The sequence below is a fragment of the Ceratotherium simum genome, chromosome 6 (genome assembly GCF_057802395.1).
Source record: "Ceratotherium simum simum isolate JZ-2026a chromosome 6, ASM5780239v1, whole genome shotgun sequence".
Lineage (NCBI taxonomy): Eukaryota > Metazoa > Chordata > Mammalia > Perissodactyla > Rhinocerotidae > Ceratotherium > Ceratotherium simum.
In genome coordinates, this window is record NC_141905.1 from 16582141 (window position 1) to 16607595 (window position 25455).

A 25455-nucleotide genomic window follows, 5' to 3' on the forward strand; every position below is an offset into this window, starting at 1 on the left:
ATTTTAAATTGAGACATTTAAGTTTTTAATAATATAGAAAGGAAAATGAGACCTAGTTCAACAAGACACGCTTTGTGTTACTGAGAAGGATGCCTTCTACTCCTGACAACTCAAGCATTTGTATGGTATGAATTTTCGGAGGAAGAAAACTTAGCATCTTGATGAAGACCTGTAGGGTGGATCTCTGCACAATCCAGCATCACAGAGAAAACAGCTGTACTTCAATAGATTAAGCAGTTAATATTCTTATAGTCAACATAACAGTATTCATATTTCTCTCTTCAGTAATAACCAAAGAGTCTGTCTTATTGATGAATAAGCAATAGTTATGATTTTTGCTGTTCCTTCATATCTAAAGCTAACCTAATGAGGACTGCAACAAATCCTCATCAGCTCTACAATTATTTTCCCATTATTTTGGGGATCTTCAGCTTGATCTCTGAATTTACACTTAAGAGAGGTGAAATTAGAAATGAAGATTTATGCATGAAGATTCATGAAAATAGTTTTATATTCAGTGGCAGTTGTTTATTACAATAGCAGTTAGGAAATTTTGTATGGAGCTATTTGAGTTTTGTTTGATCTGAAACATCCTTTTCCAGCAAGCAAACTTTTACATTAATATAATTTTCATTTATAACTGTTTCACAGCTGAAAATGTTAATTTTTGTTACACAAAGGATAGTGTTTGGGTCAATTTGTTTTTACTACTACAATGGAAAAACAAAAAGACATTTTTACATGCTTACATCAAATTTACTGAAAATAGCCAGAACTCTGGATCCTAAACGACATAATGGCTTATAAATGGCATAATACTGCTACAGAATTTTTCAGATATGGTGACCATGTATATAAAACTATTATACAACACTATAGAATTTACTAGGTCACCACATACTTGGAGTAAGTCAATGCTTTTTTTATAAATTTTTTTTAACTCTTCTAAAAATAGCATTTAATCTAGAAAAATGGGAAAATACATAAAAGTAGAAAGGTAAGATCACTGATAATGTTGTACTGTGTTCTCTTTTGTCTTTTAAAAAAACTCCCTACATTCTTAAAAATTATAGCCATACTTAAGTAACTTTTAATGATAGGTTCTCTGTTATATTTGTTTTAATTTCTTTTAGTGATGTTAATATTTTATAGAAGATTTTAGTATCATTAGCTAATTGATCCTTTTCACTCTCAAGTTTCTGAGTCATGGTATAAACGTGGGATTGATTTTTTTTTTTTTTAATAAAGTTACATTTCAAAATTCACCTGCCGTAAACTTGGTTAAGCGTGTTGGTTTTATCCTTGTTCAGTAACGGCTATCCTTGTTCATTAATACAACTAAGTGTATTGGAACTATTTAGACTGCTTGGCATGGGATTTAAAATACATCAGTATTTTATTATGTGTTGATGCTGATTCATATTTCTCCATTCATTTCCAGTTTGGCTTTCCATAATCAAGGAGTTGGGAATGCTTTTTTTTTATTGAGGATCACCAACTGCATAAAAGGATTACCCTTAAGTAAAAGAGAAAGAGAAAAGAGAAACTGTAAAATTTCAACAGTAAAACTCTTAAATAAGTAACAACAGTTAGTTCTATTCCGTATTACAAGTTCTATTCTGTTACACAAAACAAAATAAGATAAATTGTACTTAATTATAAAAATGAATTTTGTAGGGGCTGGCGTGGTGGTGTAGCGGTTGGGTTCACACGTTCCACTTCGGTGGCCTGGAGTTTGCGGGTTTGGATCCAGGGCGCGGTCTTACTCACCACTCATCAAGCCATGCTGAGGCAGCATCCCACGTAGAAGAACTAGAAGGACCTACAGCTAGGATATACAACTATGTACTGGGGCTTTGGGAGAAAAAAGAAAAAGAGCTTCAAAGATTGGCAACAGGTGTTAGCTCAGGGCCCATCTTCCTCAAAAAAAAAATGAATTTTGTTTAAAAAATATCTTATTTCTCTAAACAAATTGATTCCTCCTTGGAGGGAATCGGGGGGAGGACTAGTAAAAAGCTTTCACAAACAAATGGGAACATTCAACGGCTTTTTTTTTTTTTTTTTTTTTTGGTGAGGAAGATCAGCCCTGTGCTAACATCTGCCACTCCTCTTTTTTTGCTGAGGAAGACTGGCCCTGGGCTAACATCCGTGCCCATCTTCCTCCACTTTATATGGGACACTGCCACAGCATGGCCTGCCAAGCGGCGTGTCGGTGCACGCCCGGGATCCGAACCGGCGAACCCTGGACCACCGCAGCGGAGCGCACGCACTTAACCTCTTGCGCCACCGGGCCAGCCCCTCAACTGCTTTTTATCAAACATTATTGCTTTATTTGGCATACATACAAAGAAATGGTCCCTATTCGGGAATTTATTTTCCAGGTGAAAGAATTACCCCACCAGGATTTACAGCCCATTGATCCTACCACCCCTCTCCAGTAATGCCCTCAACCCTCTCCTTACGTTGCTTACATTCTTCAGTCACTTGCTATAATCATTTCTTTTGGCCTCCATGCTCTTCTGCTGCTCTTGTGTTGCTTCATAGCACTCTCCTGACAGTACCACAAGAACCCTGATTGAATCTGACACTCCTCCTACTCCTTGCCTGCACCAGTGCAGCTGATTCTGGCTAGAGGAAAGCCAACAACCACACCGACTGTTCTTATTTTAAATTTGTGACTGTAAACCTCAAGTGGGCACTATGTATCCTCCTTCTAGTCACTCTCCTACTTTCTCAGAAGACTTGCGTATTCTTTTCTTTTTTTTTTCTGCATGAGGAAGATTATAGCCCTGAGCTAACATCCGATGCCAGTCTTCCTCTTTTTGCTGAGGAAGATTGGCCCTGGGCTAACATCCGTGCCCATCTCCTCTACTTTATATGGGACGCTGGCACAGCATGGCTTGACAAGTGGTGCGTCAGTCCGCGCTTGGGATCCAAACCCGCGAACCCCGGGCTGCCGAAGCGGAGCGTGCCCCCTTAACTGCTACGTCACCAAGCTGGCTTCTTTTCTTTTTTTTTTAAGGGAGTGTTTATTTCGTTACTATTATTTTTCATTGGGGTGTAATTGACATACATTATATTAGTTTCAGGTGTACAACATAATGATTTGATATTTGTATATATTTGAAAATGATCACCACAGTAAGTCTAGTTAACGTCTATCACCATACATAGGTACAGAAGTTTTTTTCTTTTTTTTTTTATACTGTTTCTCATCTCCTCAAAGCCCCAGCATTTCTTCCCCATCCTCGCTTTCATCTGGTGACCTTGCTTCTTATCTCATTGAAAAATTGAAGGGAGAAGACAATTTCTACACACTTCCACTACATCTGCCTTCTTACCTGTGTCTCTTGCCACATTCTCTGCCTTCTCATCTTTAGCCATAGGTAAACAAGCATGCTACTGTAAGGCTAGTCTTCTGGTTGCTGTAACTTCTTGCCTAAGCAGAGACATGCGCCCAGAAATTCTTCCCTTTTTTCTCTCTATTGTCAGTTTCTCTGTTCTAAATCATTTCCATCCACATATAGACTTGAAGTTATTTCTCCCATCTCAAAGAAAATTCACTAGAGCTTTCCTCTACTTTCCCCTGCTGTAACAGTTCTTTGCTCCATTTCCATCCAGGAAAACTAATTGAGTTATCTACACTTGTTATCCCGTTTCTCTCCTGTTGTTTTTGTATAAACCCACTCCAGTAAAGCTTTTACCTCCACCACGCCTCCAAAATTGTCACCAGTGACCCCATCTAGCTGAATTCTGTCCTTATTTCTTGACCTCTTGTTACTTGCCTTATCAGTGGTACTTGACCCAGCTGATGGCTCCTTCCATGATGCACTTTTCACTCCGGTTCCAGCTGCTATAGCTGCAGCTGTTTTTCTTGTTTATTTTCCTTTTCTACCTTTCTCAAAATGAAGAAACCATCCCTCAATTATCCCATCTTTTGTGTCTTACTTCATGTTTGTCTTTGTGTGTTTTCTCCCTTCTAATTGTTCCCTTCTTTTATCCTTCTGATGACACATTTTAACTTCTTTTACATTCTATTCGTATTTTCCCAGCCTAATTTGAGTCAGTTTTCTGATACTGAATTTTTCTGAATTATTTTTTAGAACCAAAAGGTTTTGACCTCCTAGAATATATCTTCCACCTAGAACTGTGGGTAAATTTATTTTTTTAATTTTTCAAGCTTTTTCTACATCAGGACCACGTTATTTCACGTTATGAAAATGTGTTTAATTTTATAACATGAAAAAGACCTCAGTTCCATATTCGTTCCATTGATATCCCTGACCACATCTAGAACAGTATTGCCCTGGCAAATGGTAACTAGTAAATGAATATTGAACTAAGTTGGATCTCCTGACAACAAAATGGAAATAAGAGCAGAAGTTAAAATCCAAATAAAAGGGACTGGTTTATAAAAATAATACCTATAGACTATAGAGACAAATGGGGGATTGGGACAGAGTGGCCTTGCTCTCTCACTGGAGCCTCTTCTTGAGTCTTTTATACGTGGTAACTGTTGAACTACACCATTTTAAATTCTTATCAGCAGTGTGGTTCCAATTTCTCCATATCCTCATTAACACTCATTATATTCCATTTTTTAAAAATGTTTATTATAGCTAATCTAGTGAGTATTTCATTGTGGTTTTGATTTGCATTTCCTTAATAACTGGTGATGCTGAGTGTCTTTTTATGTACTGATTGGCCATTTGTATATCTTCTTTGGGGAAATGTCTGTTCAAGCCCCTTGCTCACTTTTGAATGGGTTGTTTTTTTGTTGTTGAGTTGTAGGAGTTTTTCATATATCCTGTATGTTAATCCCTTATCAGATAGATGATTTTTGAATATTTTCTCCCATTCTGTGAACCCACATAATTATCTTTTTGCTCTCTTGATAGTGTTTTTTGATGTACAAAAGTTTTTAATTTTGATGAGGACCAATTTATCTGTTTTTTATTTGTTGTCTGTGCTTTTGATGTTGTATCCTAGAACCCATTGCCAAATCTAGTGTTATGAAAATTTCTCCCTACATTTCGTTCTAAGAATTTTATAGTTTTAGCTCTAATATTTGTTTTTTTATCCATTTTGAGTTAATTTTTTTTTTTTTTAAAGATTTTATTTATTTATTTTTTCCCCCAAAGCCCCAGTAGATAGTTGCATGTCATAGCTGCACATCCTTCCAGTTGCTGTATGTGGGACTCGGCCTCAGGATGGACGGAGAAGTGGTGCCTCGGTGCGCGCCCGGGATCCGAACCCGGGCCACCAGCATCGGAGCGCGCGCACTTAACCACCAAGCCACGGGGCCGGCCCCTTGAGTTAATTTTTATATTTAATTATGGTAGTCAGTTCTTTCTTATGACCTCTTTGGGTCATATATAGAGCCCATTTCCTAATTAGCAGCCAAAATGGGGTTGAGCCTGAGAGACTGGAAAGAATCTGATTGGAAATGCTCATATCCTGTGACTTTCCTTCTATTCTGTGTCCCCTTTTGTGCCTTTAAAAATTTTTATGTCACTTTTCAGCTTAATTTCTCTATTCCTTCCTTCTCCAGAATGTTCTACATTCTTCTCTTTTTCTTTTTTCTTTTACTTCCGTGTAATCTGATCCCTGCCATACTTACATTGTATATGCCATTGGATTTAGGAATATTGATAAAAGAATACAAAGTTGTTCTACTCATATGCTTTGAAATAATTATTCTGGAATTAATAAAAAGGAAAGCAAGGTACTCTAGGAAATTGTCTGCTTTATTTTTGTAGTATGAAAGGTAAAGAACTATAAATAAAGACCATTTGAGGGCCAGCCCGGTGGCGCAGCGGTTAAGTGCACGTGCTCCGCTCTGGCAGCCCACGGTTCGCAAGTTCAGATCTCGGGCGTGCACCAACGCACTGTTTGTCAAGCCGTGCTGTGGCGGCGTCCCATATAAAGTAGAGGAAGGTGGGCACAGATGTCAGCCCAGGGCCAATCTTCCTCAGCAAAAAAGAGGAGGATTGGCATCAGATGTTAGCTCAGGGCTAATCTTCCTCACAAATAAACAAACAAAAAGACTATTTGACAATGGTTTCCAAGTAAATATCTATAAATTTGTTTTAGAGAGGAGAAAGGGAATATCGCCCCTGTCATTTTCACCAAGGCTTCTTATTCCCTTTGCATGCTCCTTCTCTTGTATGCCATTCTTCTTTTCTTGATACCTCAGTATCGTCTTCTCCAAACTCTCGCCTTCACAGACCCTTCTGTCACAGTCTCCTAGCCTATTCAGTTATGTTTATGATATAAAGCATATTAAAATTAATAACTACTATCGCAGTCAAAGGGCTTTGTGTTACTGCTCATGTGAAGAATTACTTTGCAGCATGCAAAAACTTTGTATCAGACAGTCCTACATGTGAAGAAGTTTAAAACAAAGCTTAAAAGCAGTGAATAAGGTGAACATAAAAATAATTTTTACTTAAAAATGATTTTTGAGGGCCGGCCCCGTGGCTTAGCGGTTAAGTGCGCGCGCTCCGCTACTGGCGGCCGGGGTTTGGATCCCGGGCGCGCACCAACGCACCGCTTCTCTGGCCATGCTGAGGCCGCGTCCCACATATAGCAACTAGAAGGATGTGCAGCTACGACATACAGCTATCTACTGGGGCTTTGGGGGAAAAAATAAATAAATAAATAAAATTTTAAAAAAAATGATTTTTGAGTTGACTAGTTTTTCAGCACAAATGAACATAAACATTTCCTTCATGAAAAAAGATTAATAATAATAGTATGCAGGTATTTTTGCACTCAAATGGGCTTTCTTTCTTTGTGTATTCAGCTTAGAGTGTTTACTAAACTAGACCTGTTTCATTCCATAGTTTTGTATTTTTTGTGTGTGTGTGTGAGGAAGATCAGCCCTGAGCTAACATCCGTGCTAATCCTCCTCTTTTTGCTGAGGAAGACTGGCTCTGAGCTAACATCTATTGCCAATCCTCCTCTTTTTTTTTCCCCCAAAGCCCCAGTAGATAGTTGTATGTCATAGCTGCACATCCTTCTAGTTGCTGTACGTGGGACGTGGCCTCAGCATGGCGGGAGAAGTGGTGCGTCGGTGCGCGCCCGGGGTTCCGAGCCCGGGCCGCCAGCAGCAGAGCGTGCGCACCTAACCGCTAAGCCAGGGGGCCGGCCCATCATTCCGTAGGTTTTTAAGATTGGCAGGTAACAGTTAATGTAAAATATAAACCTGGACCTGTTCCATTTGGTAGTTTTGTCGATTAGCAGGTACATCAGTATATTTGTCTAGATGTACACAAATACTAATCCCCTAAACTTCTCAAATATTGATAAACTTTTGGGGTACTTTTATAAGTCAGTAGCTGTGTCACAAAATACAGTGAGTGCCACAGTTTTGCAATGGTCTTTTTTTTTTTTTTTTTTTTTGTGAGGGATATTAGACCAGAGCTAACATCTGATGCTGATCCTCCCCTCTTTTGCCGAGGAAGATTGGCCCTTAGCTAACTTCTGTGCCCATCTTCCTCTACTTTATATGTGACGCTGCCACGGCATGGCTTGACAAGCGTTCTGTCGGTGCGTACCCGGGTCTGAACCTGCAAACCCCGGGCCGCTGAAGCGGAGCACGAGCACTTAACCGCTTGTGCTACCGGGCTGGCCCCTCCAATGTTTTTTATGCGCCTGGTAGAGTGCTCTGTGATGTGTTCTTAACATTACATATTACCTCTGCCAAAAGACCTATGCCTTCGTTTTATTTTACAGAGTTAAATTATCTAGGAAAACTGATTAATAAAATTACTATACCACTCCCTTGGACTATTTGTGTCAAATCTTAAATATGATTATTCATGTTTCTGTCATTCTCCTGTTATATTCTTTATTATGATAAACACCAATCCTGTGTCTTTGTGGATTTAACGGTGTTAAGTGGAAATATGAAATGTTAATAGCAGGCTTAGAATGTTATTTTTTCAATAATGTAATACTTTTATTTTTGTTTTGTTATATTTTAAGTATATGACTAAAAGCATTAAATTGTGTTCAGTGGGTCTTTTCATAAATTTTGCTTTAGATATTCTCTTAGATTAAAGATATATGTGTGAATTGAGATTATTATAGAAAATTCATAAAGTAAGTAAATATCAATAACGTTGCTTATAAAGTTTATAATTAATAATAACTAGTGCTGCTTTGCGTCATGACTTGGTCTTTTTTCATATTACGATGTCATACTTTTTTTCCCCATATTTCCTTAATTAAGGGAGAAAAATTTCTTTCCTTGCCAAGATAGCCTAAATTTCCACTTTAGATGTGAGGTTTTTAACAGCGAAGTTAGTTATATGACGTACATTAACTTTTTTGTGTATAGATAGGCAAGATATAAAATGTGTATTGTTTAGCAATTATTAAGTGAATCCATTACAGAAAACAAAATACAAATGATTTTAATATTTTACTTAAATTAATGGTTGGTTATTAGATTGTATCTTTTTTTATAACCTGTATGTATATTTCAAATAGTTTTTAAGTATTATGTCAGTTTGGTTTTGCTTATGAAATTATTTTAAAAATATCTTTATTCTTCATGTAATTTTTTTTTTTAATATCTAAGATTATGTCTTTTGGGTATCTATTAATACATGCTAGTAATATTTCTTTGAAAATGGTTTAGTTGGGTTTAAAAAGAACCAAAATCTGAATTGATGTGGGCACAGTAACCATTTTGGTATCTTATATCTGGTTGACTAACATTCTTTTCCATTTTTATTATTGCTAAATGATTTCTTGGATGATTTGCTAACATATCCAAGCAAAAATCTTAAAGCTTTCTTTTTAGAACTCTTTTTTCTGTGGTGAGAGCAAGTATGCTATGGTCTCTGAATGGTTCCTTCTAGCTTTGTATAAATATTTTAATTCAACACATTTTAAAAATTCAAATAGTTATGTGGCTTCTTCTTTCAGAAGGTTCGGAAGGTTTGTATTGTTACTTTTGTAATTACTGTTTAGTGTTGTCTTCTCTGTTAAATTGTAAGCTCCTTTGCAGGAAGGAGCTGTGCTGCATTCGTTGCTGAATATCCATTACCTATGTGATGGTGCAGAGCCTATCACATAATAGGTACCTAAGAAGTATTTTCTTGAATGAATAAGCCCTCATGCATACTTTTAGTCTTGGAGTTTCATAGTTTTCATTTTAAGGATCATTTGGTCCAGCTCTTTCATTTTATTTAGGTCAAAGAGCAGAGCTTTAGAAGTTAAATGAATTGCTCATGCATCTGTTTTTTCATGTTTGTTCCATTAGTTGAATGTCAGATGATCTCAATAGAAATATTCTCAGATAAGTCATGTAAATACTTTGAAAATATCTTCCTTAGTACTTTAGTTAAATATCAGATAAGATATTGTCTAGATTCCATGTATTAATTACAATGAATTTATTGATAACTGAATTGAAAAAGTATGGTCTAATCACTAACAGACAGTCTTAATTTTCTAACTCAGTATTTGTTTTTAATATTTGTTTTAATGTTTGTTTTTCGATATTTGTTTTTAAATGGAAGAATTTAGTAATCTTTTTCCTTATGGCCTGGCAAACTATATTTCCTTTGTCACAAAGAAGGCAGTTACTCTCTTCTGTTAATAATTTCTAAAGGTAAAGTTTAATTGAAGGCAGGATAGTTTATATTAATAATCCAAACTACCTGGTTTTCCTCAGACATTCTCATAAAACTCTGTTGCTTGGATCTAAAATTGCAAGTCGTTTTGTTTGTAGGCCAACTGCTTAGCTTAAATTTCTCTCCTAGTTCTCAAGCTACATTATCACTAAACATGATAGCTGACAACAGCAGTCCTGCTATTCTTGGAGAGAAATCTAGATATTTAACAATAAAGTGGTTTCTCTGAAGACCTGTTGCCCTAAATAGCTATTAAGTAGTGTTCTTCTTACGCAGTAGAGAGACCCCATCAACATATGCGCTTTAATGTCTTGATTCTCTCAATGGTACTTAAAGCAGAGTCCAGAATATTGGAGAGCCCCTGTGCAGGGATGACCATTATAGCTGAGGGGAGGACAGCATGTCCATATATTTGGGGATATCTGAGAAAAGGACTAGAGAGCCAGCCCTGATGGCCTAGTGGTTAAAGTTCAGAGCTTTAACTGTGGCGGTCCGGATTCACTTTCCAGTCGTGGAACCATACCACCTGTCTGTCAGTTGCCATGCTGTGGCGGTGGCTCACATACAAGAAATAGAATGACTTACAATTAGGTATACAGATATGTACTGGGACTTTGGGGAGGGAGAAAAAAAAAGAAAAAGATTGGCAACAAATGTTAGCTCAGGGCACATCTTTCCCTGACAAAAAAAAGAAGAATAAAAAAAAAGAACTAGAAGCATTTTAAGACAAAAAAAATTGCTATTTGACTTAGTTATTAAGATTCTTGTATTCTTTTTTTTTTTTGGTGAGGAAGATCAGCCCTGAGCTAACATCCGTGCCAGTCCTTCTCTTTTTGCTGAGGAAGACTGGCCCTGAGCTAACATCTATTGCCAATCCTCCTCCCTTTTTTCCCTTTTTCTCCCCAAAGCCCCAGTAGATAGTTGTATGTCATAGCTGCACATCCTTCTAGTTGCTGTATGTGGGACGCCACCTCAGCATGACCGGACAAGCAGTGTGTTGGTGCGCGCCCGGGATCTGAACCCAGGCTGCCGGTAGCGGAGGGCGTGCACTTAACTGCCAAGCCACAGGGCCAGCTCAAGATTCTTGTATTCTTTAAGAATGTGTTTTGAGGGATGAATGGATATCCAATTTGATGTGGTACCCCAAGGGGAAATTGAGAAATATTTTATGGTCTTGTATTTCTTAGCTGCAGTTTTCTGGTCTTTGCCACTTCCCAGTCATTTCGATTTTTATGGTATTCAAGAATTTGAATTTGAGCTAAATTTTCCCATTTTCTATCTTCATTGACTACTTTCTTGTCCGTTATACCTAAAGTAAATGTGTTGTAGTCTGTTTTTAATATATGTTAAATATACTGTATAAAAAGTCTGAGTTTATATAGAATAATAAACAGGATCAACTGCAGCTTTTTCTTGTAGTTCTGAACTAAATTCCCTTCATTCAAGTCTTTATTCTTGGTATTTGATAGAGAATCAGAGATCTTGACCCACTAATAATTGCGTCCTTTATTTAAATTAACTGGCATTAGTAAAATAAAAATTAAATTGGCCTAGCTCTTTTTTATATAATTTAGTGTCTGTAGGAATTGTTGATTTTCTTTTTGGCACCAGCTTTTTTTTTTTTTCCCCACATGAGTTTATGTTTCTCTCCTTCCTGTTCTTTGAAAGTATTCTATAAAGAAAATAGAACACTTGAATAACACTCTAATGAGTAATTACATAAAGGGAAAGAACTTTACCTATTTTTAAAATACAGTGATCAGCTATAGCTTTCAGTTTATATTCTGATCATCTTTTCTTTTCCTTGTAAGATTAATCAGGCAACTAAAGTGCTATTTAGTACCGCATTAAGTTTTGAAATATTTGTCTGTTAGTGTTTCTATCAGTAGTCTCAACCTCTGTTTGGTAAGGGCATTTGTAATTTGAAGAAGCTCCCTTAACCAAAATTCTCACACACTGTTTTCACCCTTATCATGGGTTGGTTCATACTGTGCGTTTTTAATGAGGTTTTTTCAGTTGCTGATCTGTTACTTTTCTCTGTGCTTACTCTGAATGGGACCTGCCATGGAGCCTCTACCGTCATCTGGTATTACACTGTTTTAAAAGGCAGTCCATTTCCCCTTCTTCTTTAACTCTCTGCATAGTGCTTTTTGGCAAGCCTATAGCTTGCAAGGTGAAATTGCTTCCATGGTTTGAGTTTTTTAATCTGTGAAATAAATTCATTGATAGATTTTTAAAGCATGTTCTAGTTCTAAAGGCTATTAATATAGTAACAAGAACACTATTGTGTTACTACATTTTATAAAAAGAGTGCATAAATCTGGCTGAGAAAAGAAAAAATCTAAAAGAATGGTGTCAGAAAAAGAGAATACCTGCACAGACAAAAAGCACTGAGAAAGTAGAATAGAAAGAGGCAGATAATAAAGGAGTCATTATATTAGCTAATATTCATAGGACCGTAAGTTACTGTGTAATTACTCCAATAGGAAACATATCCAAAAAATTTTCCAAGGACTCTCTTAAAACCGTACAGAATATTTGGTAATTTTAAAACAAAATTGTTTTCCAGAGTAGTAAGACCATAGTGGTTTTTTTGTGCGTGTGTGTGAAGAAGATTGGCCCTAGGCTAACATCCATTGCCAATCGTCCTCTTTTTGTTGAGGAAGACTAGCCCTGAGCTAACATCTGTGGCCATCTTCGTCTGTTTTGTATATGGGACACCACCACAGCATGGTTTGATGAGTGGTGTATAGGTCTGTGCCCGGGATCCGAACCCTCAAACCCTGGGCTGCCAAAGCGGAGCACGTGAACTTAACCACTATGCCAACAAGCCGGCCCCCAAGACCATAGTGCTTAATTACTACTATTCAAATATTTTAGAAGTGCATATAGTTTGTTTCCTCTAATTCCAGAATTTTTTTTTTTTTGTTTCCTGCCTGGTTCAACACTCTTTCCACATCAATACTCACTACTTAAATTCTTTTGATAACCAGTCCTCTCATACCATCCTCACTTTATAATTGAGTGGAGGAGAAAATGATTATCCTATAATGTCTATACATTGGTAGAGCTTAGGCAGTGGGCATCGGCCTGTACCATACTGAATAGCCATTATTTTTTTTATGTATGTGTTCCTTCTACCTTGTTCCTAAGAGATTTAAGCAACATACATTATCTCTGAGTCATAAAGAAATCTTCCGCTATCACAGTGAACACTTTAACTATGGAGGCAGTAACTATTTTTTCTCGTTTGATGTGTTTGGTGCTCCATGTAAAATATACAAATGTACAATATCGTGGTGGCGGTCTTAAATTGAAAGCTACTATTTTACCCTAATTTGAAATATACTTCATATCAAAAACCCAAGTCGAGCTGAGTCATATTCTTATTGGTAGTAAAAATGTCTGGCATTATAAAACTAACTACATAACAGATAGTCTTTGGTTAAGAAAGGTAAAAAACTATATCTTTGTTCAACTTTGATGTAACTATCATAAACTGTCTTCAGTTTATCTCATAAGAAACTAGAAAGCTTATTTTGTTTTCTTTTAAACAAAGTACATAGCATTGATTTCCATAACTATATTCAAATAAGAGCAACTTCTAGGCGTTCACATTCAACTTTGCAGAGGGCAGAGATATTTTCTGTTCATTCTCCACCTTTACTCCAATTTTGGGAGGAGCAGTCTTCTCAAGAGTATGCAATTTTCAGTATTAATGGGATAATTAAAAGTACTGTAAATACATAGGTAGGTGCTACTGTGTCAGTATAAATACCAAAAGAGGTGTGTTTAGTAGAAGAATAATGTTTGCTTTAAAATTTTTCAAAGTACTTATCATGTTTGATCCTTAAAAAACCACATGTGGTATGCAGTCTTATTTTTTACTTTTTTAATGCAGTCTTACTTTATACAGAATAAACTAAGTCTGATGCTGAGAATGGCTTGACTAGAGCCACATAACTAGTTAGCAGGCATTATGTGAAGATTTCCTAGAACTCATTCCATTTCTTCCTCGTTCTCTCTAATCATCATTGTGGCTCTCAACAGCTTGCAGAAGATACAAACATAACCCCTTGCGTGAGGTTGAGCCCTCAGCTTTATTGCAGCCAGTAGTTAGCAGCAGTATAACTCTGTCTGGAAGTTGTTACAGATGCTTTCCAGGCCTACTCTTAGAGCAAGAAATATAATTTGTCAGGTAATGACCCAAGTCGTTTACTTCTTGACTTAGGGCCTTTATTACTTCATTTAGTACTTCTAATAATGAGGACATTTTAATTTAAAAGCTCATTTTCAGTTGTTTATGTTCTGGAGCTAAAAATGTCAGTGAGTTTTCCAGAATAAATGTATGTAACTTTTGAACATAAAAGGAGGTTAATTTGTTTTTAATGTTCTTTCTGGCTGAGTTTTTATAAAAACAAACTATTCTTTTTTACTTTAAACAAATAGCTTTATTGCAGTCAGTAGTAACTTGCACCCTGTAAAATCATGCAGACTATCAGCATTGAGTGGAGAGGCCATCACAGCTGTTGACTTTTAGCTGTCTGTACATGTAGGAAGTGTCTCAGAATACTGAAAAATTTGGCAGAGTAATGCTTTAGTATTTTATGAGAAGGTATTTTTTTCTAGGTGATTTTGCATTGTCCATAAGTTATAATACTATGTTCTTCTGTCACACAATGTCATTTAAAACTGGAGCATATTAACTTAGCTTCCTGATGTGTCTAGAAAAAAAATTGCCTACTTGCTGTTTAAAAACAAAACAAAGTACTATAAACAAAAAAGTATAGAAAATATTGTGATTTCTCTTAATCGTTATTATACAGATTTGTCTTCTCTGTGGTGTGGCAGAGTAAGGAGTGCTAGTCTAGAAGTCAAGAGATCTTGCTTTCTAGTCTTGACTCAGCCAGTAGCTGACATTATGTCCTTGGGCAGGTCACTTCATTTCTCTTTGGGCCTTGGTAGCTTTATTCATTGAACCAGGAAGTTGAACTAAATGATCTCCAAGGTCCTTTCCAGTTCTCAAATGTTATAATTCTATTTATGAGTTTCTCTCTAATATGGCATAGTTCTGTGGTATGTGTTTTGCATATTAATATTAATTTCTTTTAATTTTAGATATGATGAATGGATTAAAGCAGATAAAATAGTAAGACCTGCTGATAAAAATGTGCCAAAGATAAAACATCGGAAGAAAATAAAGGTAAGTGCTTTTTTTTAATACATCATAGCTATTAATTTAAGAAGTTTTCCTTCAAAATGATGCATAAAGTGTGTGTGTGTGTGTGTTAGTAGAGTTGTACTAGTCGAGTTGTACTTGAAATAGCAAATTTATCTAGATTTAGCAGTTCATCTAGCAAGTTTAGCTAGATTTGGGTATATTTAATATTGTCAGTTTATAGAAAGGCATTTTGGAAACAGTACTAAATGATCTTTGAGGCTTTTTCAGCTCCAACATTGTATAAGGCCACTTAGCCAGATTTCACTTATCCATTTCAACCCTTTCCCACCCCTCTGGTCTCCGACTAGGAGCCGTAAAGTATTGTGGCTGGGAGCCCTGGGTTACTATAATACCTGTAAACTATTCACAGGAAGAAAAGGAGGTGTCTGAAGGCAGAGGAGAACGTATCTGTAGCTCTTCTTTTTCTCTTCATCTTTATCTGACTAGATAGGTAGTGGCTTAGAATACGTTCACAAGACCCTGTTAGGCACACCCTACATCAATACCTACAAGCTCACGGTATCTAGTGAGCTTGTGTGGAAATTAATGTTACTTTTGTGTATGAGAAAATTACTCTTATTCATTCTAAGACTAAATCTTTTTAATGTTTTATTAGAAAGTAAACTGTTAATTAGGTTTTAGAATATTTTTTATCTTTTTAATGGCTTTTTTATACTTTGGTATATATAGTTGAGGTGTTCAGTAGTTCTTCTGAAATTTCAATTCTCATATTCTAAGTGAGGAGCTATTTACTTTCCTAAATGATACCCTAGTGGCCCCAAACAGTGAAAACTTTCCCCTAAAGTGGTTATTCTTTTCTCACTGTAAAATTAGGCCCATATTTTCAAAGTTTTGGTGTAGCAACCCAGCAGCTACAACTCAGGACTTCTCAAACCCCTTTTCATCTTTGCTCTTGGTCTTTATTGCAAAGTAGAAATCATGCTATATTTAGCATTGTTTTTAGTTACTAGAAGAATTTTGTCTATGTGGCACTAAAAAAAGTCAATTTCCTTACACAAAGCAAGTTTTAGGAGTAGTGTTTCTCAGGTCGAGAATAGGGTAGGGGTGGGAGAAGCAATATTAGAATATTACTGGGGGAGTTTTTTAAAGTATTTATTTAGTTCTCAATTCAGTTCTTGGCCCCTCCCAGGCATATTAAAATTCCTGGTCATAAAGGAATTTTGAAAAAGCTTCCTAGAAAATATTTGATATTGTACACTCCTCTCTCACTCTGTCTCATCTAACTCTGAGAACCACTGTTTTTGAGCCTGTCCTCTGACAGCCATTAAAAGCCATATTTGATCTTTGAGTGAGGTAGACTATTTCTGCCTTCAGAATGCATAGTATATTATGGCCTCTGGTAAAGTAATGAAGTGATGAAAAGGCTGGCAACAGTAGAAAAATTAGAACAGCAGTAATCATTGATAGGCTTTGAAACTACTAGGTTGAAATTGTTTCTTTTTTTTAATGAATATTTAATTTAAGCCTATTGTGATTTAATTTAAAAGAATTTGTAACACCAATTATTAGCAGTGTGGAGGTTTGCTAGTCTTAATTGCCTATTTGCTAATTTATTTCCATTATTAAAATATAAATATTAGAGAAAAACCTTTTGCTCATCCCTCAGTATTTGTTAAATAACTTTGAGACAACATCTCTGGCTGTTTTGAGGGACTTTTTATGTTCTTTCTTTTTATGTTATTTACTAATATATTCTATAACTTTGAGTTAAAAATGAGTATTAACATTGTTACTAATAAATGCCTCGTGATAAATTATGGCTAACATGAGATAATTTTTTTTCTTAACCTAGAATAAATTAGATAAAGAAAAAGACAAAGATGAAAAATATTCTCCTAAAAACTGTAAACTTCGGCGCTTGTCAAAACCACCATTTCAGACAAATTCATCTCCTGAAATGGTGTCCAAACTGGATCTTACTGATGCCAAAAACTCTGATACAGCTCATATTAAATCCATAGAAATTACTTCTATCCTTAATGGACTTCAAGGTAAACATAACAAACATCCTGTTGCATGCAAGTATTTGTTTTTAGTTTTTATAAATCAAATTCTATAAAGGTAATTCAATGACATTATCAAATTCTGTTTTTTGATTCAACCAGAATTTTGTTGGCTCTATTATTACTTGAAATAAAATGAGCCATTGATTGAGGCTTGGAAATATTTCTGTTAGTAGATCTAAAGGGCACCATTAAATTTTAGTTAAAATTTAATATTCAGCCTATAATACTGTTACTGTGTTTTTTCAGGTACCCTTTTTTCTATTGCCGTGTAAACCATAGTTTGTGTTTTGCAGTATCAGACTATAAACTTATACTGAATTTTTGGTAAAGAATACCAAACTGTGCTTATCTTGATTACATCTATTATGGTCTCTTTTATGATGGCATTATTGTTTAATATTTAAGGCAGAATGAAGTATAACTATGAAATAATAAAAGTGATGAGGACTGGAGAGGGAGATTTAGTAAATCTGACTGGCAGGGAAAGGGGGAATCAAGTAAAGTAAAATAATATATCTCCATAAAAATGTTTTACACTTCTCATAACTTAAGAGAGTTTGGATTTTTACTGACTTTGAATGTAATGGAAATTGGTTTTTGTCTCTTACTTCAGATGGATATTCATAGGAACTCATTCTATAAACCAAATGCTGCAAATATTCTAAAGTTCATTTTTCATAATTTTCTAGTGGATCAGACATACAGAACAGTATATGGGAAAATATTTATATAATTTAAATAATAATAATAATATGAATGTTGTTCTCTCTGCCACAGTGATAAACAAATAGTATGTCAGAGATATTGCAGGTTCAGTTCCAGACCACCACAATAAAGCGAATATCACAATAAAGCGAGACATGAATTTTTTGGTTTCCCAGAGCATATAAAGATTATATTTACACTGTACTGTACTCTGTTAAGTGTGCAATAGCATTATGTCTTTAAAAAACTACATACCTTAATTAAAAAATATTTTATTGCTAAAACAATGCTAACCATCATCTCCGCCTTCAGTGAGTCGTAATGTTTTTGCTGGTGGAGGGTCTTGTCTCGATGTTGAGGGTTGCTGACTGATGAGGGTGGTGGTTGCTAAAGTTGGGGTGTATGTGACAATTTCTTAAAATAAGACAACAATGAAGTTTGCGGCATCAATTGACTCTTCTTTCACAAATGATTTCTGTGTAGCATGCGATGCCTTCTTTCAAAATTGGAGTCAGTTGTCTCAAACCCTGCCACTGCTTTATCAATTAAGTTTATGTAATATTCTAAATCCTTTGTTGTCGTTTCAACAATCTTAACACGATTTTCACCAAGAGTAGATTCCGTCTCAAGATACCACTTTCTTTGCTCATCCAAGAAGCAATTCCTCATCTGTTAAAGTTTTATCATGAGATGGCAGCAATTCAGTCAAATTTCAGGCTCCACTTCTAATTCTAGTTCTCTTGCTGTTTGCACCACGTTTGTGGTTGCTTCCTCCATTGGAGTCTTGAACCCTTCAAAGTGATCCATGAGGGTTGGAATCAACTTCTTCCAAACTCCTGTTAATGTTGATATGTTGACCTCTTCCCATGAATCATGAATGTTCTTAATGGCATCTAGAATCGTGAATCCTCTGCAGAAGGTTTTCAATTTACTTTGGCCAGATCCATCAGAGGAATCACTATCTATGGCAGCTATAGCTTTACGAAATTTAATTATTTACTTAAATAATAAGGCTTGAAAGTCGAAGCTACTCCTTGATCCATAGGCTGCAGAATGGATGTTGTGTTAGCAGACATAAAAACAACATTAATCTCGCTGTACATCTCCATCAGAGTTCTTGGGTGACCAGGTGCATTGTCAGTGAGGAGTAATATTTTGAAAGGAATCTTTTTTTCTGAGCAGTAGATCTCAACAGTGGGCCTAAAATATTCAGTAAACAATGTTGTAAACAAATGTGCTGTCATCCAGGCTTTGCTGTTCCATTTATAGAGCACAGGCAGGGTAGATTCAGCATAACTTTAAGGACCCTAGGATTTTGGGAATGGTAAATGAGCATTGGCTTCAACTTAAAGTCACCAGCTGCATTAGCCCCTAACTAGACTCAGCCTGCCCTTTTAAGCTTTGAAGTCAGGCATTGACTTCACCTCTCTAGCTATGAAAATCCTAGATGGCATCTTCCTCCAGTAGAAGGTTGTTTTGTCTATATTGAAAATCTGTTGTTTGGTGTAACCACCTTCTTTAATTATCTTAGCTAGATCTTCTGGATAACTTGCTGCAGCTTCTACATCAGCACTTGCTGCTTCACCTTGCACTTTTGTGTTATGGAGATGGCTTCTTTCCTTAAACCTCATCAACCAACCTCTGCTAGCTTCAAACTTTTCTCCTGCGGCTTCGTCACCTCTCTTAGCCTTCACAGAAGTGAGGAGAGTTAGGGCCTTGCTCTGGATTAGGCTTTGGCTTAAGGGAATGTGTAGCTGGTTTGATCTTCTATCCAGACAACTAAAACTTTCTCCATATCAGGAATTAAGGCTGTTTCGCTTTCTTATCATTTGTGTGTTCACTGGAGTAGCACTTTTAATTTCCTTCAAGAACTTTTCCTTTGCATTCACAGTTTGGCTAACTCTTTGGCCCAAGGGACCTAGCTTTTGGCCTGTCTTGGCTTTTGATGTGCCTTCCTCACTAAGCTTAATCATTTCTAGCTTTTGATTTAAAGTGAAAGATATGCAACTCTTCCTTTCACTTGAACACTTAGAAGCCATTGTAGAGTTACTAATTGGTTGAATTTCAGTATTGTTGTGTCTCAGGGAATAGGGAAGCCCGAGGAGAGGGAGGGGAGTGGGGAATGGCCAGTTGGTGGAGTAGTCACAACACATAGAACATGTGTTGATTAAGTTTTCCATCTTATGTGGGAACGGTTTGTGGCGCCCGAAAACAATTACAGTAGTAACAGCAAAGATCACTGATCACAGAGCACCATGACAAATATAATAATAATAGTAAAGTTTGAAATATTGCGAGGATTACCAAAATGTGACACAGAAACACTAAGTGAGTAGATGCTGTTGGAAAAATGGCGCCAGTAGACTTGCACCACGAAGAGTTGCCACAAACCTTCAAATTTGTAAGAAAACGCAGTATCTGGGAAGTGCAATACAGTGAAGTGCCATAAAATAAGGTATGCCTGTACTTAAAAGGATTCTGTACGTTTCCCTCAGGTAATTAATATCCTGACTTTAATGTAATCATTCCTTTTCTTTAGAATTGTATTATACCTATATATATTCCTAAAGAGGATATTATTTAGTTTTTTAAAAACTGAGGTGGTAAGCATAAGCCAAGCTATGTAAGAAAAGGCAATATTTCCACTTACATGAAGGCTTCCTGAGAATGTTATCTGAATAGAGTCTCTAGGTCATATTCTGATTTCATATTCAGCCTCTCTGAGAGTTTACAAAGCCTCTCTAAGTGAAGTCAATGAGGCAAGTTCATAAGGGAGTACTACTGGGAAGCATTGGGGCTCACCATACAAGAATATCTGACGTAGTCATAGCAGATAACTAAAAGGGATGTGCTCAATGGGAGTAGTAAGCTGCTCTGTATTTTCTGATTCTAGGCTTACCAAATATACCTTTAGCTTTACAGGTGTAGGTCAAAACAAAATGTTTATGCTGGTTAAAATGGTGTCGTCAGCTGATCCAGGTAATGGCAAACAAGACTTTGAGGGGAGAGCTGGAATTTCATCACCACATGGTTAAAACAAGCTAATACAGATAAAGAATCTAGTCAAGTTCAAAGACTGTATGGTGGCAGCAAGCATGTTGGTGATGATAGCCCTCGGTATGACTTTCTTTGGAAATAAAACTGCACTGGTCTGGACTGGTTTCCTTCTACATCTAGTGTATAGCTCTCTTCCTGGCGAGGTTCCGTTCTAGGGATCTCTCGTCAAAGTAGTCCTTAGAATTCCTTTGTTTTTGGTATCTCATGTCTTTTTTTTACCCTCTGGTATACTCTTATTGTGGTAGAGCACATTCTCTAGTAACTTGTTAAGAATAGGTGAATAAGAGGGAGGGTAAATTTTTAGACTGTACACATCTGAAAATATTTTATATTCTATTCATGGTTTTGCTAGGTTGCAAGTTTTTCCTTCATTACCTTATTGGCATTGTTCTATTCTTTTTTGCTTCCAGTGTTGTTTCTGTGAAGTCCAGAGCTCTTCCAATTCCTGATTCTTTGTATATGACTTGTTTCATTGCTTGTTTTCTGCTTTTCTCTCTCCCTGGAATCTTGAATCTTTGTTTCTAATGTCCTAAAATTTCACAGTGATTATGTCTTGTGTGGATGCATTTTCATCCACTGTGGTGTGTACTTGCTAGACTCTTTCATTCTAGAAACTCTTATCTTTCTGTTCCAACAGGCAGTTTTCTTGAATTATTTTGTTGATTATTTTCTCCTCTGTGTTTCACTGTTCTCTTTTTTTGACCTGCCATTATATCAATATTGTACCTTCTGCAGTATCCTCCAATATGCTTATCTTTGGGGGAGGGCTTATTATTTGTTCTTTTGTCTTTTTCCTCTTAATTTCTTAGAGGATTTCCTCAGCTTTATCTTCTAATCCTTTTATTGACTATTTAATTTACTGCTATAATGCTTATTGACAGCTGTAATGTTTTTAAGTTTCAAGAGCCCTTTATTTTTGGCAGACGTTCATACCATTCTGTTCTTGTATAATGGGTGCGTTATCTTACCTTTCTGATTTTTTTTTTTTTTTTTTTTTTGTGAGGAGGATCAACCCTGAGCTAACATCCATGCCAATCCCCCTCTTTTTGCTGAGGAAGACTGGCCCTGGGCTAACATCTGTGCCCATCTTCCTCCACTTTTATATGGGACGCCACCACAGCATGTCCTGACGAGAGGTGCGTCAGTGCGTGCCTGGGATCCAAACCCGGGCCGCCAGCAGCGGAGCGCACGCACTTAACCGCTACGCCACAGGGCCGGCCCTTACCTTTCTGATTTTTATCTTTCTTTTAAAAGATATGGTAGGGGCCGGCCCCGTGGCTTAGCGGTTGAGTGCGCGTGCTCCGCTGCTGGTGGCTCGGGTTCGGATCCCGGGTGTGCCCCGGTGCATCACTTGTCCGGCCATGCTGGGGGGGCATCCCGCATAAAGCGGCTAGAAGGGTGTGCAACTGTGACATACACCTATCTACTGGGACTTTGGGGAGATAAAGGGGAAAAAAGGAGGAGGATTGGCAGTGGATGTTGGCTCAGGGCCGGTCTTCCTCAGCAAAAAGAGGAGGATTGGCATGGATGTTAGCTCAGGGCTGATCTTACTCACCAAAAAAAAAAAAAAAAAAAAAGATATGGTAAATTTTTGTTGTTCTTCTTTTGCATGGTTAGTTACGTCCAGTTTGCTTTTTCCTGTTTTATGGTTTTGATCTCTTCCCTATGAAGGACTTTTTTTCTTGGCTGTCTTCTCATAATTATGAGGTGAGGACTGAAAACTGATTTGGAATCTTGAGCATGTGGTTGGAACTTGTCCACTTTGAGTCCCACCGTGGGGTAATGGGTGGGCCGTTTCTTGGGGAATCCCACTGTTAGATCTTTAGGTCTTTTTCTTAGACTAGTTGCATTCCAGAGAGAAGACTCTTCCAGTCTCTTGACTGGAGGGTAAAAGAATGGCTTCCAGTGTTCTAGGATCCAGTTGAGGAATGGGGAAGTGGGTAGGGGAGATTCTTAGCATATTTATTTATTTATTTTTATTATTTATTTATTTTTTTTGTGAAGAAGATCAGCCCTGAGCTAACATCGGCCAATCCTCCTCTTTCTGCTGAGGAAGACTGGCTCTGGGATAACATCCATGCCCATATTCCTCTACTTTATATGGGATGCTGCCACAGCATGGCTTGCCAAGCAGTGCGTTGGTGCCTGCCCGGGATCCGAACCGGCAAACTCCGGGCCGCCGCAGCAGAACACACGCACTTAACCACTTGCGCCACCAGGCTGGCCCTTCTTAGCATATTTAGAATGCATATGTTCACTGATCCCCCTGATTTCAGCATCACACCTGTACTTATGTCTTTAACAGTTTTAACATTGCCCAGGCCAGAAGCCCTGTCTTACCATCTTCAGAGAATAAACCTCCAGAAGAGCAGTTACCCAGTAACCTGGAGTAGGGGTGAGGACCTAGGAATCTAAGTACTTTTCAGATAGTGTTTACCTAATGCTCTTTATATTAGGCTCCCTCTTCCACTTTTCCATTTTCACAGGTACTTGGCGCAGCCAGTTATTATTGAGGAGTTTATGGTAAAGTGGGTTCGCTCTCAGCTCCCTTCACTGCTGCCTTGAAGAAAGGTTTGGCTTTCTTGGGTCTGTTTCACTCATCCATCTGCTTTCTGGCTTGCATATTCTGTTGCTATTCTCTCCTGTTTTTCTCCATTTTTGTCAGTGTATGTTATTTCAGAAATTGTTACCATACCATTTGTACAATATGTATGTATTTGTATATATATAATATATAATTATTAATATGTATCCTAAACAACATACATATGTTATAATACATATACACACACATATGATATTTTTATAAATGGGATCATTAACACATTACAAACATGTTTTTATACAAAAAGTACCAACCCTACATTTTTGGGGGGGGCTTAGTGTAGTATAACTTACAAATCTTTCCATATCGGCACATCCATACTACTGAATAGATGTATCATAATTTATTTAATTAGTTCATGATAAAAAGACATTCAGGTTGTTTCCATTTTTCCTATTGCAAACAATTCAACAGTGAGCATCATATTGGCTTTTTTTTTTTTCTTTTGGTGAGGAAGATTGGCCCCGAGCTAACATCCATGCCCATCTTTCTCTACTTTATATGGGATGCTGCCATAGCATGGCTTGACAAGCGGTGTGTTGGTGCGCGCCCGGGATCCGAACTCGCGAACCCCGGGGCCACCAAAGCGGAGTGCATGCACTTAACTGCTTGTGCCACCGGGTTGGCCCCTCATATTGACATATTCTTAATGTTTCAAATATTCTCTTCATATTTTCTCTTTTCCTTGGTGAATTTTATTTTATTTTAGTTTTGGCCATAGATTGAATTCAAGGCACTTCAGATATTTCCAGTTAGGAAATGGATGTTGCTGTGAATGCATATGTGTATGGAGATGCATATATAAAGAAAAATTGATCCCACCTATAAGTGCAGAACACAGATAGCTAGGAGTTTATCGCCTTCGTATGACATGGGCTGGGAACAAGAGGATGGGTGAGGGTTGGAATTCTGTGGAGAAATTGAATGTCTCCAGACAGTCTTCCACATTCTGGCACTAGGGATTCCCTCAAGTAAACTAGATCCCTGATGAATCTTCTAATGGAAACCTTATCCATTAATAAACCCTATCAACACAGTGGTGCCAGTCAAGTTTTAGTAGGTTATCCTTAAGTTTGAATAGTCAAGGAAAGCTCCAACATAAAAGATGGAAGCTAAAACAAACAGAGGAAATGAAGAGAGAGATAATGAAGGTAATAAAAATTAACAGTTATCTCTCTGATTATTAATAATCTCAGAGAACCCATAAGCATCTGGAAACCAAGAACAGGATGCAATGAAAAAGGCACAAAGAACAAGAAAAACTTGGAATTAAAAATTGAAATTAAAATTCAATAGAGCACTTAGAAATTAAGTTGAGGAAATCTTCCAGAAAGTATAAGAAAGCGGCGATGGAAATTTTAGAGAAAAGATAAATGACATAAAATATCAATCTAGGAACAGTGAGGGGCTGGCCCGGTGGCGCAAGCGGTTAAGTGTGCACACTCCGCTGTGGCGGCCCAGGGTTCACTGGTTCAGATCCCGGGCATGCACCAACACACTGCTTGGCAGGCCATGCTGTGGCGGTGTCCCACGTAAAGTGGAGGATGATGGGCATGGATGTTAGCCCAGGGCCAGTCTTCCTCAGCAAATAAAAGAGGGAGATTGGCAGATGTTAGCACAGGGCTGATCTTCCTCACACACACAAAAAAAAATCTAGGAACAGGGAGTACAGAGGAGAAGAAAATTAGCAAGTAACAACATGCACACACACACCACTGTTGTTTGAATATACTTATAATTTATATCTCTTTTTGTGTTTTATAATGGGGAGAGAGACACCAGCATTGCCTATAGAATCTCATCGTACATCGTGAGGAATCAAGAAGCCATGGAAGCATGTCTGGTTATATGTAACTGTAAAAGGCAATTGGATTTTAAAAAACTAGACAACTAAAAAAACCCAATTAAGGTTTTCTTATGAACTATCTTACAACTATATTATTGATTTTGTACCTCATTCCTTAGTGAGTTTTATATATAGCGCTCTCTCTTGCTCCCTCGCTCTGTATGTATGTGTGTGTGTATATATATCACTGGGGTCAGATAAGCCTTAGTGGGGGGAAAAAAGAAATTTGCAAGTAACTACAAGGAAATATTTTCAAAACTGACAGACATGAATCTTTAAATTGAAAGAACCCACCAAGTACCTGATAAATTAATGAAGAAAGAGCCATGCCATAGTCCATTATTATG

At 37.1% G+C, this 25455-nt stretch overlaps 1 protein-coding gene across 4 annotated transcripts in view; it reads left to right on the forward strand.

The window, feature by feature from the left end:
- Positions 1-25455, forward strand: part of ARID4B (AT-rich interaction domain 4B) — a 147523-nt gene that overhangs the window by 104923 nt on the left and 17145 nt on the right. For all 4 annotated transcript variants that reach the window (XR_015552441.1, XM_004432383.3, XM_087431928.1 and 1 more), the window contains exons 18-19: positions 14766-14850; positions 16682-16880. Coding sequence is in view for 3 of the 4 variants with exons in the window: in XM_004432383.3 (XP_004432440.1) it covers positions 14766-14850; positions 16682-16880 (284 nt within the window). In the remaining variant the exon portion in view is untranslated. The remainder of the gene's footprint in view (positions 1-14765; positions 14851-16681; positions 16881-25455) is intronic.